The sequence below is a fragment of the Haliotis asinina genome, chromosome 3 (assembly GCF_037392515.1).
Source record: "Haliotis asinina isolate JCU_RB_2024 chromosome 3, JCU_Hal_asi_v2, whole genome shotgun sequence".
Classification (NCBI taxonomy): Eukaryota; Metazoa; Mollusca; class Gastropoda; order Lepetellida; family Haliotidae; genus Haliotis; species Haliotis asinina.
Window position 1 is genome coordinate 38,562,336 of NC_090282.1, and position 17,165 is coordinate 38,579,500.

Sequence of the window (17,165 nt, forward strand, 5' to 3'; positions counted from 1 at the left end):
CTCCCTTTCACCTCACTTTTCCCCTCCCCGCTCTTTCTCCCCTCATCTCACTCATTACCTCTAGTATCCACATTGAGACTTTCTTGCCTTGAAACCCGGGTTAAAACATTGTTTTCAGTATCCCATGGTTGTCGTAAGAGGCGACTAATGAGATCGGGTGATCAGGATCACTAACTTGTCTGACATGTCATCGGTTCCAATTTGCGTAGAGCGATACTCATGCTGTTGATCACTGGGTTGTCTGGTCCAGATTCGATTATTTACAGACCGCCTCCATATGATAGGAATATTGCTGATTGTGGCATACAAATGAACTCAGTCACTCTCCTGCCTTGATCGTATTTCTCACATCAAAACAAATAAAGTTAGAGATAGAAATCAATAAATCTATATTGACGTCAGTTGAGCCCGGACAGTGATTTGCCTGACCGGTTACTGACCTCTGTCAGATGCGGACATGAACAAGGATACATCGGGGCTGTAGTATACCATGGTACCAGCTAGCGAAATCCGCTTTGAAAATAATTACCTTTCACCCATGGGTCATACTACTTAGGGAAAATAGGTCACAAATTACTCGCCTTCCTTGTCAAATCATTTCCTGAGACAATTTGGAAATTTTTTATTTGCGCTTTTCGACGGACATAATTTCTACTTGTGTTATTTTAGTTTTGTTTTAAATCATGAGGGGAAAGGTCATTTTATATTTCATGTGACCATGACTCTTATGCAGTTTCCGCAGATTAATTTTGTGCTAAGTCGCCAGATTCGTCAGCTCCCTACACGTAGGTTTTAGCACATTGAGACCAAACTTCTGAGACCTCTTCTGGCTTTCCTACGTCAGTTGACACACTCATATACAATTAGAATATTCTGCTCTGAGTTTACTGTTTCATGTCATTCAGAGAGAATATTACATTATTTTACGTCATGTTATTGAACGTCGGAATCCCTGAAGATCCGGGTTAGAATTAATCTTCTGCTATCCATGTTTGTGGTAAGAGGTAATTAACGGGATCGGGTGGTCGTGAGTGTGGCTTTAGACAACAAACAAACACACGAATCACATATCATGGCAATGTCGGGTAACACGAAGATGCCCCAAGACATCCATGAATACATTCTTATCATCTTGCCAAGTATCTCGATCTCGATCGCGTGAGGAAGCATATTATTAAAGCCAGGCCATTCTTTCGTGAATAGCTTTAGGTCAATGTTTAACCCTAGGATGTCGTTAAGAGCATTGTCTCTGCCTTTTCCTTAGCTGGGGATATACCTTATCATTCTCTTATTTATTGTTCTCACTGAAAGCAATGAACTGGTCTGTTTTCCATCATACTTAATGCATTGAGGTTTTGTATGTTGCAGTTGAAACCGCCAAACAGATCATGCTTGTGGGTGGCGTGCACACCGTCATTGACATGATGGAAACATTCCCGGATGATGTCGACATCTTGGAAAATGGCTGTCGAGCCTTGGGAAGCTTTGCTGCTTATGGTAATTTTCAAAATGGTTTATTTACAAACAGAATTCGTTTGTACAGAGTAAGTTGCGTTTAAACACCTTTTGGAACAACAGCTTATCAGCTTTGAATTGATCTTCAGCAACCAATGCTTGTCATAAAAGGCGACTGACGGGATCGGGTGGTCAAGCTTGGTTGACAAAAGCTACCGTATCCCACTTGCTTACATTGATATTCATGCTGTTGATCACTGGCCTTCTGGTCAAAATTCGATTGTTTACAGACCATCATAAGCTGGAATAATACTGATTGCGGCGAAAAGCTAAACTGACTCACTGACTGAAATAACTGACCCTGGGGTCGTTTTGAATACTGCATTTGGACAAAAGGAGTTTTTGAAGCGTACACGCATAATGAAGAGAGACCACAATAACATCTACAGCTATAATCATGCAGGCCAAACGTACATCTAAACACATGATCTAAATCATACACTTCTACCTTTGTCGTGTCTGACGGTGACCACCATAGTCATGAACTGTTCTGTCCTAATGAAGTGTAGATTGAACAAACAGTTCAGAAACAATACGAAGCAGATGGTGATTTGAACGTTGTGCGTGTTTTCTAGATGATACATGTCTAGACGTTAGTCAGGCCGGAGGCACCCGATCTGTCTTGGACGCTATGACGTCATCACCGGACAATGTGTGTGTCCTTGAGTGTGGCTGTTGGGCATTGGCTTGCCTCTCTACCATGGGTAAGACTTTGATAAATGAAATATTTCATGTTCGTTTGCATAACGAAAACCAACTGCTAAAAGTAATAGGTTTGCACTCCCGAACCTTCTGAATGGGATGAATTGTCATTCCGTGTGTGACGGCAAAATGGCAAACCATGTGTTCCAGATGTCGGAATGAATTCATTTATGTCTGTGTATTCATGAATAAGGTCTGAAAACACTCATCAATATACACAGGGTGTCATATATGAGTGAGACATCTAATGCAGTGCTAGGGCGTTAAACTACGTCCCCACGCTATATCAATAAACGTGTTGTCCGTGTGATTCAAGGATCATAGTCGTGAATCCTCCAAACCTCGTCGGATGCCTGAAACCTATAGACCATGTTCCTGTTTACGTTTGAGGTTCTCCTTAATATCATGCTGTACTGATTGTGTTTGTCCCCAGCTGACTCCTGTGAGGAGATGCATCAGTTGGACGGGGTTTACACCCTACTGACCACCCTGGAGGAACACCCGGAGGAGGAAAGTCTGCAGGAGTATGGGGTCAGAACCCTGTGCAACCTGGCGGCACTCGGTATGTATAACGTGGATATGTTTCAGTGGAACTGTACAGCGAGTTCTGAACAAGTGTAGAGGTCCGTGAACCAGTGAGTTAAGTCCTAATAAGCTACATGCCAAAATCAGACAGACTTGCATGTGAAGCAGAAGGTTACAAAACTACTTGAACCAGTTGTAAAGTCTAATAAATAAGGCCCAGTCTGTAGGAGGTATAAGTCTTGATCCTTCTTTACGCTATTCTGAATATATCTGCTTAAAATTTGTCGTAAATACCACTCACTCCACCATCCTCCATTAAAGAGACGACGATGCAGTCGGTGTCGACGGAGAGGGTGTTGTCGATCTTACAACGACTGATGTCACAGTTCTCGGACAATGTTGAGCTTCAAGGCCAAGTCATGTTCGCCCTCAGCCAGATTGCGATGTATGGAGGTAAATATCTTTCCTGGTGTAAACAAACATGAAGGAGTAATATATTTCTGAAGTATCAGATTTTCCTACTTCCATTGTGTTTATGGTTACGTTTGGGCATTGAATCTGTCCTTGCATAAAGTGACATGGTGATTATCAAACAATGTTCCGATGCAGTTCCATGTTGATACGTATTGATACAGTGTATGATAGGTTTTCATGGCCCTGGTAGTTTGAGGATATTCCTTGAGTGAGTGAGTGAGTTTAGTTTTAGGCCGCTTTTAGACATATTCCAGCAACACCATTATTGGGCTTCACACATTGTAACCATGTTTGGAGTCGAACCAGCGCCTTCGGCGTAAAGGGCAAACGCTTTAACCACTAGGCTTATCTTTATCAAGTAATACAGACGTTGGAATATACTTAAAACCGTCATGTAATAAATCTCACACTTTCATATCTTATCAAGAGTTTCCATTTTACAGTTTTTGCTATGCTTTTCAGTTATGGTTTTCATGATCAACATTCGCGTCGTTTATTTTACAGATGACATGCAGCACTGTATCCTGAAGAAGGGGGGCGTGCGATCAGTGGTGGCCATCATGGATTTACATCCAGAGGATATCGCCATTCAGGAACATGGCTGCAGAATCCTGGGAAATTTGGCCGTCAACGGTAAATGCTTCTGTTTCTTTGTTTTTTTCTGTGACAATACGTGGCATCAGTATAGCAATGATTGAATCAACCTGTCGTATATTTTCATTGCCTTTAACATCACTCACTACCCATCTCTACTTCTACAGAAACCATCAGACGTCAAACGGAAGAAGAGGGCGCTTCTCGCGTTGTAATCGCCGCCATGTTGGCTCTGGACACGTGCGAGGATATACAGGAATATGGCTGTATGGCGCTGATGAACATTACTGCTGACAGTGAGTATATCATATATCATACACATCTGAACACCAGTCGTGAGGTTCTGTCTCCGGCGATACCGGTTGATAAAGTATAAGAATTAAAACAGCCCTTCAAAAATGGTGTCCGTTATGGTGCAGGGGTTGAGTGGGTGAGTGTGGTTTTGAGTCGCCCTCAGCCATTATATGTTGCAATATGCTTTGTGATAAACATTAATAACTTGCAGTCGTATTACTACATTCCAGTTAAAGTCAATAAAATCCGAGTTAAGAATAATGGCGGTGTCCTTGCCCTTCTGAGTTGTCTGAAAAACTTTGAGAGTCGTCCAAACATCATCTTGTCATCACTGAAGACACTTGGCAACATCGTCGAACTTGGTGAGTACAACAGGTTATTTTGTAAGTGATCATGTCATTTTTTGTAAATGGGTCAGTGAGAAGTCCCCATCTTACGTGCACGCATTACGGAGAAGTAAGTGGTTACTTTATCCAGCCTAGTGTTGGTCAGATGAAGTGGTGAAGATTAAGAATTTATGTTGGGTCGATAAGGGGGAATGAAACCAACACCTTCAACGCTATGTGGGAATACACAATCCGCTGTGCCACCTCACAATGCCTACTCCTTGATGCATCAGCTTTCCCAGGGTCGGTCGTGTTTTCAGTTATTATCGATTTCGTGTTTTGTTACAGACGAGGTTTGCCGACTTGTGATGGACGAACATGGACTACGGACAGTGGTGGATATCGCCCGTGACCACAGCGCCAATCACGACATTCAAGTGTTTGCCGCCATGGTGCTATGTGGGCTCTCGCGTTTGAAACGTAAGTACACGAGAGTTCACAAGAGTTTCACAAGAGTTTCAATAGTCTTTTAATAATTAGTAGGACAAAAGCAGGGTGCTCACCCCTGCAATTCCAGCGGACTAGCCCCAAAACCCCTTCTTTCACGTTCTCTCTCCCTAGCTGCAAAATGATGGACCAGCTTCACAAACATACGTTAATAGCAACAAATGTAATGGGTACATTATAGTCGCTTCTTTCCATCAAACATTTTCTATCGGAGAACGGTAAATTGATAACGGTAAACGGGTAATTGACACTGGGTTGTCTGGTCCAGACTCGATTATCAACAAACCGCCGCCATTTGCCGGAATCTTGCCTGGTGTGGCGTTAAACAACAAACAAACGGCAAACATTTCAATTACATACATTTGTGTCATCCTTATAATGTGGCGAAATAGCAGACCTTAGTGTAATATAGATTTTCAAGGTAAACTCTCAAGACGCCGTGTATCTGTATTCTGAATCTCTGTGTTGCAGATCTGAACACAGAAGAAGTGGAGATGATTGACAGGGCGATGACGAGGTTGTTGTCGTTGACGTCGCTGGACGCTGACATCACGTTGTTTGTGTGCCAGACGTTTGAGAACCTTCTAAGTACAGGTACGTAAGGGGCCCAAAAAGCAATGGAGGGCTTCGTGGGTTACGCATCGAAGTGCAGTCTCAGTACACAATTCCCTATGTGGACCGTTAAAGTGATACCGTGCGAGACACGGTGGTGATACCGGTTCACAAAGAAGATATATTTACGCGTTTCGAAGATCTATTTCCACTATATCTACACCTTGATCTGCGATTGTTTCACTGTTTCTCCAGCCTTCTATGCAAACCAAGGCATCACTACACTAACGCCATGGATGAAGCAAAATCAACTCGAGAGTTATCCCCCGTGGCAGTTGCCCTGTGCAGGCAACGAAGTCCACTAAAATGGCGTACATTTGTCGATCGAGTGTTAGTATAATACAGATAGCCATTGTAAAGCTGAAATCGCACTAACTGCGACCAAAACAGCTTCATACTTTGGAAACATCATATTGATGCCGACCATTTGTCCAAGCTGCTTGTCAAATCCGTGTAAAGATACTGGACTGTTTGTATGTTCATGATAATCACACACTTATCCTTCTCTTCCAGAGCGCGGTATGCGCGTCTTCATGGCCGGAAAGCGGCTTGACATGATACTGACCACGATGCAGAAATTCAGTGCCCATCCCGAAATTCTTCAATGCGGTTGTAAAATCATTGCAATTGTGGCACTTGGTAAGTTGCTATGGGACATCCACAACCCTTGATCACAAACCACGACAAGGATCACCTCCCCTATTTTCAATGGCGTGACGATAATGTTCTTAACGCCAAGAGGTATTTGCTTCCTTTAGGTGTTTTGAAACTGAAGAATTGTCCTTGCTGGGTAAATGCGACTTAACATGTTGAATTTGTTTGCAGATACCCGTCATGAAATGACAACAGACGCTGTAAGGAGCGTACTTAATGCAATGAGAACATACAGCGATTCGAAGGATTTGCAGATAGTGGGATGTGGAGCTCTGTCGTGTATAAGCGAAAACAACGGTACGTGACGTTTGGCTTTTGATGTCACAGGCGATGACAGGTGTACATAATGAGATTGTAGGTTTTTGGGACTATCCCTTCCTCCATATTTTTCATACTAGTCATATTAAAGTATGAAACAGTAAAAGGCGAAACATATACTCCAACAATCGTTTACTCTGAGTAAGGGAGTGGGTTTATTTTTATGCCGGCAATATTCCAGCTATATGGCTGCAGTCTGTAAATAATCGATTCTGGACCATCCAGTGATGAACAAAATGAATTATTGATCTATGAAACTCCTTTCGAGAGCAAATTATTTAAGCCTTCAGAGCCTCAATGAGCTTGAGGAGGCGTTCAATAGTATATTTTTGTTTAAACTCAAACACAAATGTACGAGTTGGTTTTAAGAAATTATTAATTGTTGACATTGTTGTAACTAAAGCGGTGGATCTGTTGTCCTGACTACTGTAACGCGTTAACACTGGTGGATATAATATTTTTAATCGTGCTTTCAGAAACTAGACTCCAGAGCCAACACTCTATGTACAGAGCATGTCGAAACAAACTGGAATACCAGTCCTTGTGACGTTGAACTACATTCGCTCGTTACTTACCTATCTGTTTTATGCGTCTCTGTATGTTACAGGATCTTTGGCGGCATTCGTGCTGGAAAATGATGGAGTAATGCTCATCTCAGACGCTCTGGCACAACACCCTGGGGAACATCGGCTCCACGCTGTGGCACTCATGGCCCTAGCGAACCTCTCGCCAGTCGGTAGGTTTAAACGGATTTCACTAAACTGAACCCGTCCAACGAGAAGCAGTTCATCAATGCTACACACCAGTTTAAGATCACCATAAACACTGATCTTCAGAACCCATGCTTGTCGTAAGATATACGACTGACGGGATCGGGTGATTGATTCATGCAATCGTATCCCAACTGCGTTGATAGATGCTCATGCTTTTGATCGCTGGATTGTCTGGTCCAGACTCGATTATATACAGACCGCCGGTATGTAGCTGAAATAGTGCTTAGTGCGGCGTAAAACTAAACTCACACACACACACACACACACACACACACACACACACACACACACACACACACACACACACACACACACACACACACACACACACACACACACACACACACACACACACACACATTCATTGTACATATCATAGCATCATTTTCTTTTATCTTATGCTTTGATGAATGATATTATTAGGACACTTCGGGTACCTATGCGTGCATACCCACGTGCGTGTGTACCGCTCATCTAGTGGCAAAAGCTTTCGAAAGCCGGGTTCAACACCGAGTCGAGAGTGCGATATCTGAGAGTCATTATGGTTTGTTGACACTGCTATTTCGTACATGCAGGCAGATCACGTTTTGTAGGTGATATGTGTCTATCATTAATTTATGTATATATGAATATCATTCTGCTTTTCTGAAAGTTTTCTTTTTGTTGTTGTTGCAGATCTATCTCAAAACCCAGCTTTATTTCATACAGTCCATGATCTCGTCTATGGCGCGATGACGAGATTTCCCGAGAATTTGGAGATTCAAATCTGTGCCTGCAGCGCCATCGCTCAGTGTGATCCTATAGGTTTGAAACGTTTTTTTATTTATAAATCATATATTTGATACTAAGGAAACCCACCAATAGCAGAGTCCATTATTGTCACTTAAATAATTAGATAAGAATGTTGGGTCTATCATGTCGTACTTGAAAACAGGTTCCTGTTCAATAATATATGCAGTAATGTTCGTACCTCTGAAAACCTCCTCTTTTGGTTTTACACAAGACCCTATTCATCAACAAGCAACACTAAGGAGCGCTATAGTACAGGTTGGCATGATTAGTTTTACACTTACATGTCCCGTTGTGTATTTTAGCGGGCAACAAATCCTTCAAGTTCCTGGAGGCTCTCAAGTACACGATGAGGAGGCACGGAGGAAAGGAGGAGATACACATTCCCTTGGCTAAAGCTCTTAAGTGCTTCTGGCGAGGTGAATATATACCACTCAGCCTTTATTAGGACACTACGTTGGGTTGTGCTATTGTTTGAATTGGGCGGAGTAATGGCCATATTAACAGTATTCCTGTTATATACTCATGGAAACAAATAACGGAACACACGAAAGTGCAAGTGTAACTTTTTTATGTCAAAGGTTTCACCCACAGTGCTTTAAACACCTTGTGAAAAAACCCTGAAAAGAATAAAGGAACACGTGTACTTTCATGTGTTCCCATATTTGTTTCTATGAGTACATGTTACAGCGTGTCAGCTTGATGTAACAATGAATGAATCTAGTTAAACGTAGCTGTGGGTAATATCCGCTGCAGTTTGGTGCGAAGAAGTGCAGGTCTTTGACACTACCATTCTGAAATACCTTGAAACACGGGTTTCTGCTAAGCATTGAGAATCATCAAGGGGGATAAGGGGTTGGAAGCCAGTGCCATTTCCTTCGCCTTAGACGGATGAGTCAGCCATGTAAACTGTGTCGTGACATAAACTATATACCGGGAGTTATTTGAGAATTAACAAGTATGGATATTTCATGTCTGAGAAATACGTCAGACATGACAAGTGATACGTGAGTGACTCACTTCGAATTTTATTGCTTTTCACAGGCGAACAGAAAGGTGTTATCACAAAAATACTGGACACGAACCCAGTTTTTCAAAACGTATTCACTGCAGAGCTACAGGACACGGAGGCGCTCAGTATTAGGTAAAAGAGACTTGCCGAACCAGATCACGCACTCTGTAAACATGGAACTTCAACGAACTGAATCAGAACAGCCATAGTTTAAAACCTCAGGACTCGATTCCGCCCTACTTCTTCAGAACCGCCTTGCACCACGTTTCCAATCTTTGAATCTACATTAAAAATGTCTGTCTTGACGCCGGGGATGTAAATAATATGTTCATAGTGATTTACGTGTCTTTGAATGATCGTGTTTATGGCTGATCTCAAGACACCTTGTACGTCATTAAAATAGGAAATTAACAGTTTGGCACTGTTGCTTTGTATGCAGTGTTCGACAGTGATAGACACTATAAGACAGACAACACTGATTAAGATACCTCGGATAACGCATCAATACGTCATATGTCGGCATTTTGTTCTTATGTGTGTACTCGCTGAAAAAGATGCCTTTCAATTTCTTTTAGTTTCATGCATTGAAATTATTGTGTTACAATGTGTTCAAGCGTCTAAGAGTGAGTGAGTTTAGCTTTACGCCTCTTTCGGCAATATTCCAGAATATGATGGCGGGGCACACCAGAAATGGGATTCGTACATTATATCCATGTGGGCAACTGAACCCGATCTTCGACATAAGAGCAAACGCTTCAACTACCAGGTCACCCACCTCCCTCGCTCACATTAATAATTATCTTGTAAAGTGGAAAGTGGGGAAATGGACAAGGTTACCCCACCTACCCGAAGCGTCTAAAAACAAGAGAAGACGACTTCAACTGATGTTCAACAGACTCGCGTCTTAGAAGAAAGTTCTAAAACATTAATAATGTATAGTGTATATATATGACCAATATATATCGCCCATGATTTGGACCGCATGGGCAGTGTCCGGATAAACAAGGCTTTGTTGGTAATGTAAGGCCTTGTATTTTGGAAACCTTGCAGATATATTCTTACATGAGTAATATGCAATCTGCATTTTGTGCTGAGTGCTCTGAAATGCATGTACTTTTATTGCAATGCAACATGCATATATTGAATGACGACTGTAACTTGTTACACGACTTTGACTGTGACTCTGCATGGTCAGCCATTGATTGAGGTGCAGTTTTGAAGTTGGACATATTTTTCTGTTTCATACGAACACTTGTTTATCTGCCGTCCAGTAGAGCATTGTGATAGACTAATAAACTGTGTCACATAAGTTGTGTTCTTGTCCTATGTGACCGTCTGGCTGGCTTAAATGTTGGGTCGAATCCACGTTTCTTCAGGTCATGGAAACTGTAACATATTATCCTGACCGTTATCAGAACCTATCCAACAATGAAAAAGTATGTTATTTTTTTAAAAATTGCAAATATGAAAATAAAGTTTACCGTCCCTTGCTTTCGTGAAAGTAAAACGTCACTGTTATGTTTCAAAATACCATATTTTGAGCATTACAATAATATTTTTCATACGTTATTTTTTTCGTAGTCAACTTTATTTAAACTCAGCTATCGATATGATACCTTGGATGGACTTTTAGTGTATTTAAATCTCTGTTACATTTGATCCAGTGCTAATGGTTGTGTTTCAGCCATAAGAAAAGTAAGAAGGCCAGGCATGCATTTACACTGACGTAGTTTTGTAAGTTGTTTGACGCCGCGCTCAGCAATATTCCAGCTTAATGGCGGCGATCTGTAAATAGTCGAGTCTGGTCCAGACACCCAGTGATCATCGGCAAGATCATCGGTATCGATCTACGGGGTACGATGTCATCCCTGACAACCCGATCCTGTTAGTCGTCTCGTACGACGAGTTGTAAAAGACCAATTCTAACCCGGATCTTGACATGCCTACATAGACGTACTGGCTCACTGAGGGGACAGTGACATACTGGCCTGTTTGTATTTACAGTGACATTCTTGGCACTAGGTGCCACTTCTAGGCTAGTGAAGTTCCACTACTGGGGCAGATGACTTTGAAATGATTCATAAGCTAACCATGCCAATGCCCTAATTCATCCCAGAGCCATAGCCTGTACTATAATATGTTTCCTTAACGATTGTATTTTTTTCGGCTCTTTTTATGCATTAAAGTTTCAAAAGCATATATACATACGGTATTCTGCCTGTCAAACTGCATATTACACGGAGCATGGTTTTGTCACGCTCCACTGAACAACATATGTAAACACAGACAGGTTTATCTTCAAAGATCTATGTATAAGAATTCTAGCGTTTCTAAGACTCTTAAGGAGCTAACGCGTTCAAGAGGACAATCAGTCAAAAATCAATCAATTTGATAATTAGTATAGAGCATGGTTCTGGACGAGCCTTGACAGCTGATCAATCATTGGTGTTCAATATGGATCAAGGGGCCATCTCATAACGAAAAGATAACCTTACGACAGCGTGACTTGTCAAGTTAAAAAGTAGTTTAAAATGCATTTGGCGAATTTGGATATTCCTTTTGTCTTCACAAACAAATAACGTACAGTCAGTGAACTGAGTCTTGTTGAATTGATATATAACGCGGCTTATGTTGATGACTCAGCCCACATACTATTTGGAAATACGTCGATATTTATTGATGAAAAAATACATGTTAACTCATGCCCATCACGTTAAACAGGTGTTTTCAATATTAAAGTACGTCTGAAACATATATCTCTCTTGAAAGGGTTCGAAAAAAAATATCTGAGGAATACGAAGCAATCATTATGTAACAATGGAATAAGGTGTAACCCAAATTATGAAAGACTTCTTTCATCCAAATGTAATCAGGTAACATTATGAAGCTTGACGGCGAGTTACGCCCCAACATCAAATTACGACAACACGTAAAGTGTAACTGTAGTATCGTGACTACAAACTGCGTAACTAAAGCGCAACTGGAGTGTATTCATCCAGTGGATTTGAGACCGTGTTGTCTATCCCGACTTTTAGATCCTATCTGCGATTACGGCCCTAAAGTGACACATGAGTATAGAACGTGACTGTGTAACCCAGGCTGCATGGTCGACCGCAGCGAGTCTAACGACAATAAACTATATCACGACAACCACAAACAAGTCACACAGCTGTTCAGTTGTAATGTCCGTTAGTAAGTGCAGATTGAACTGCGGCATACCGGAGCTTGCGTGTTGTCGAGTTATATAAGAGGGTGTGTATGCGATCAGATACTGGGCCTTTTGTGTAATTTGCTCGTAAGACAATTACAAACACAATCTACATTAATTTGTTTTGAAGACTTGTTTTGAGTGACCATATGCCTGTATGTATGTAATACCTATCTGGTTGAAACACCCGACGGCCATGTATACTGACAGTGAAATAAAACGCAACTTAAAACAATGTTTCGAATATATTTGTTTTGCATTCGTCGCTTAAAGATTACCGCTGATCCACTAGTTCTCAAATGCCACGTGATTATATATCTTTTATCCAATAAAAATAACTTACGCCATCAAACTGCAACAACTTCTAGTTTCAATCATGGTGAAATTCCGGGTTCCATTGCACCTGGAACTGAGCAGTTTCAAAATGTAACATTAAACTTGCATTTTAAACATGAACGTTTGAGAGCATGCGTTTAAATTTATCAAAACATGCTACAAGAACAAGGAGTGCCTAATCCCAAAGCGGAAATGATTTATCCCGATAGCCATTTCTCGACCTGGTCGCTCTCTGCCGGGATAAGGAAACGCTCTATAGTTTATACCTCAGATTAACAACTTCCCGTTGATGCTAAAAGTGGGATTTCTGGTCGAAATAAGGGAGCTTTGTTACACACTTACTTTACGTCAATCATTCCTGTGTCAGATTGTTGTCGCATTGATTAGTGGAATCAATGGCATAACGGCACGATCTTTGTGCTTGCTTTCAATAAGGAGCAATGATGTTATTCTTCTATAATTCCAATGGTGGTGTGATCATTCAAATTATAGCATTAAATACATGGCTATACTCATGTTCGATTCCTCTCATTGATACACCTTATATAACATTACCTTTGAGTTTTCCTTTGGCACACATATCTATGACGCCATTATTCGTTGTCGAGGATTTCTATCCTTAGTTGAGTCCCAAACGTTTTCACGGGGTATCAGACTCATCTGGATGTTGCCAGTATTTTCAATAACGGGCCCTAGGGTTTTAACGAACGCCTTGTTGGAAAGCTCATGATTTCTACGGTCGTTTGTGTCATCGACACTTGTATAGATAACTTCCTCGTAGACATCTTTAACAGATGATCGGCACCATACCAATCCCATGGGGAAACTTTCAAAGCTGGTCTGACGTGAATATTCATCTGACTTGCTCCACAACAGATACTCCGGATTTAAATTATACATTTCAGAAGTGCCCTTTAACATTCGTTGTCAGCAGACTGTGGTTGAGATGTCTATGTCCAATTAATACTCTGAACGCAATATCTAATCTTCTCGCGTGTGTTTGTTGTTTAACGTCACACTCCGGAGTAATCCAATTATGTATCTGTTTTTGTTTTTGTTTTTAATAATCGAGTATGGACCAGACAGTCCAGTGATTGACGTCATGAGCATCGATTCCCGAAGTTGGGATACGATGCACTCGCACACAGAGCCAGGGTGTGTGCACCAGTAGGAGAGCTCTTAACCACTGATCCAGCTGTTCTAAGCACGGGCTAAATTATCCATGAGACAGTATCTCGATAAAACGACCACGGCTATATCAAACTGACGGATACAATCAACTGTCTTCTTTATAGTTCTGTAGCATATACTTGCTGTTACGTTCATAACACGCTTATAACAAATCTCATTACCCGGCATATTATCTTACATCATTGTTACGCTGATGATACTCAAATGCTAAGAAAACTCAGCGTTACAGATGCAAAATCACAAGTTGCAGAAGTCGATGTGTGTGTAGGCAGTGTGAAGACATGGATGACTGCAAATAAACTCAAACTAAACGATAACAAAACAGACACAATCATGGCTTGTTCACCAGTCAACAGTGCTAAACTGAGTGTAAATTCACTTAAGATAGGTGAATCTCAGATCTCAGTCCTACAGTCAAAAACCTACACTTTCTATGGAGCCACACGTCAGTAACTTATGTAAAATCTGTTATCATCATATAATGAATATCTCCAGCATACGCCACCTGCTAACAACTAATGCAACCCACCATCTTGTTAGATCTATGGTGTTGTCCCGTTTGGACTACTGTAACAGTTGCTCGGGAACATAAACAAAGACCTGCTCTCCAAATTGCAAAAAGTCCAAAATGCATCTGCCAGACTGATCTGCAGAACCACCAAGCACAGCCACATCTCCCCAACCCTCAAACGTCTGCATTGGTTGCCAATCTCAGCTAGGATAGAATATATGATACTTAGCATAACATATAGTTGTCTTAACAATGCAGCCCCATCAAATCTCTCTAGTCTTGGCAGAAATTACGTTCCAAGAAGGACTTTAAGATCAGCCAATCAGTCATTGCTCATCGTCCCCAATGCACGTCTAAAGATATATGGACACCGACGTTTTTCCTACTTGTCAGCTATCCACTGGAACAATCTACATGCGTCCATCAAAGAATCCCAATTAAAAGCCAGCTTCCAGTCTAACTTAAAGACTTTCCTGTTCAAGAAGCACTACAACCTCTAAATGAACTCCTGTTTGTAAATATGTGTATATGTCAGCGCCATGAGCAACCACTTGGTGACTGGATATAGGGCGCTATACAAATGAAATTATTATTAACGAACAATTGTTACACGAACTAGAACTAGAGGTCCCTTTGTGTCAGTTACATCCGTAGTTTACAGTACATGACGTCAAACCGGGATTATGATCCTAAACTTGTGCATAAGTCACATCAGTAGTAGAATTACTAGTATTCCCCCATACAACTGAGTAGATGCCACGCTGTAGTGCCCATAACTCTCCTCCATGTTTGCCCGCGAGGACAGCCAGCCCGGCCTGTGTGTACCCTGTCCTCATGCAGAGTAATATTGGGTCAAATTCACAAACGTGCAACAGTGATTGGCGGACCTTCTACTTGATACGACATAGGGCAAGAGGACTGTTGTGGATACGAGTACCAGAGGGCACTTCACAGGAATCAAACTGAGAATTGTTCGTAGATGACGTCTCAATTACGCACAGAACGGATTTGCCTTATTGTCAATGTATCGTTATTTATGGGTTTGCTACTTCTGGAATACCTTAAGAGCGTGTATACGTTATCTGGCGCTTTAACTCTGAGAACAATTTAGTCAGATTGAATTGGTTTTGGAGATTCGACTTTGACATCATGAATGATATCCAATACCAGCAAATATAATAATAATAATTGCCAATATTGTGTAAATGCCTAAGAGTGTCTTAGTCTCGAAATTACATACGGCGCTAAACAAAAATGGTAAATTATCATTTATTATTTTTAAATTTAAAAATAGGACCAGTAAAGGTCAATAATTAAATACTTTTGTTGTAAGGACGACTGGGGTTTGGAACATCATTACCGGGTGACTGGTCGATAAAGTGTCTCCACATAAAACACTTAGAAAAGGCCCTTTACTTGTTTGAAGTATGCGACGATTAAGCAGATCGAGTGGTCAAGAGTTGTCACTTTGTTGTTTGCGAAGCTCACGATATGATTGAATGCCTTTATTAAGACTTGCAGCTAATTGGCGCGAGTGTGATAAAGGTGGAAAATGGAGACTGCAATATATAACAATAAATTCATTTTCAATTCATCGTCGTGAATTACCACTCATGTTACTAGTCACTAGTTTGCTTTCGTTACTGCTTGACAAGTATTAGGTGAGCCACGACCTGACAAATGACCCCAATTTGCATATATGGGAACACTCCCCAGAACATTCCATTTGAAACAAGAGAGAAACAGGCTGTGATCGTCTACATTTTGAAAACTTCAATTACCTTGTGCGAATCGTGACGTGATGGTGTCTTGCTGAACTACATCGCTCTGCGAGACACGTGTTAAACAGCAGCAGTATGGATTTCAAACGCGTGCACTCCGCTGCCTCATCCAGTTCTTGTCAAGCAGTAGATTCCGTTATTATCAGGGCGCTATGTAGAATCTTGTAGCTCACCGGGACATAATCCAGCATATCTCACAGCCATGTCAGTTATTACGAATGCATGGAACTTGAACCGAGTGATATGTTTTTACTCCGCCTTTCGCAATATTTCAGCAATATCACGGTCGTGGACTCCAGAATTATTTTGGCTTCGCATTTTGTACTCATAAGTGGTCCGAACCCGATACTTTGTTTTGACGAGCCAATCGAGCTGATTTTAAATCCATCACGGTTAGATGTAATGTATGGACATGGGTTGATGTTTGATACAAATGCATTCACAGATTCTGTAAAGTATACACACATTTCACAATGATATATGCATCGTCATTTGACACATTCAGTGAACTGATATATACACCAACATTAGACTTTAATATATACCCCGACATTAGACAGATCGGATGAACTGATATATACACAGACATTAGACATGTACACTAACAGTAGACAATGGTATATACACCGATATTAGACAGATTGGGTGGAATGATATGTACACCAGCATTAGATAATGTTATATACACCGACATTAGACAGATTGGATGAAATGATATATAGACCAGCATTACAGCATTAGACACTGATATGTACACCGACAGTAGACAATGATATATACACAGATATAAGACATTTCAAAATGATAATATGAAATAATATATACACCGACAATAGATGTGTTCAGTGGAGTGATATATACACCGACAATAGACTGGTTCAGTGTGAGTGATATATACACCGACAATAGATGGGTTCATTTGAGTGATATATACACCGACAATAGACTGATTCAGGCGAGTGATATATACACCGACAACAGATTGATTCAGTTGAGTGATATATACACCGACAATAGGCTGATTCAGGAGAGTGATAGATACA

The 17,165-nt window shown here is 41.0% G+C and overlaps 1 protein-coding gene across 1 annotated transcript in view; it reads left to right on the plus strand.

Annotated features, from left to right (window-relative positions):
- The window catches only part of LOC137276811 (uncharacterized), a 32,325-nt gene extending 21,921 nt beyond the window's left edge, over window positions 1-10,404 (plus strand). The window contains exons 8-22 of the mRNA XM_067808456.1: window positions 1,369-1,497; window positions 2,091-2,219; window positions 2,651-2,779; window positions 3,064-3,195; window positions 3,721-3,849; window positions 3,978-4,106; window positions 4,335-4,466; window positions 4,779-4,910; window positions 5,409-5,531; window positions 6,063-6,188; window positions 6,375-6,500; window positions 7,129-7,257; window positions 7,970-8,098; window positions 8,389-8,502; window positions 9,128-10,404. Of these exons, the coding sequence (XP_067664557.1) occupies window positions 1,369-1,497; window positions 2,091-2,219; window positions 2,651-2,779; window positions 3,064-3,195; window positions 3,721-3,849; window positions 3,978-4,106; window positions 4,335-4,466; window positions 4,779-4,910; window positions 5,409-5,531; window positions 6,063-6,188; window positions 6,375-6,500; window positions 7,129-7,257; window positions 7,970-8,098; window positions 8,389-8,502; window positions 9,128-9,231 (1,892 nt within the window). The 3' untranslated portion in view covers window positions 9,232-10,404. The remainder of the gene's footprint in view (window positions 1-1,368; window positions 1,498-2,090; window positions 2,220-2,650; window positions 2,780-3,063; window positions 3,196-3,720; window positions 3,850-3,977; window positions 4,107-4,334; window positions 4,467-4,778; window positions 4,911-5,408; window positions 5,532-6,062; window positions 6,189-6,374; window positions 6,501-7,128; window positions 7,258-7,969; window positions 8,099-8,388; window positions 8,503-9,127) is intronic.
- Window positions 10,405-17,165: the final 6,761 nt, after the last annotated feature.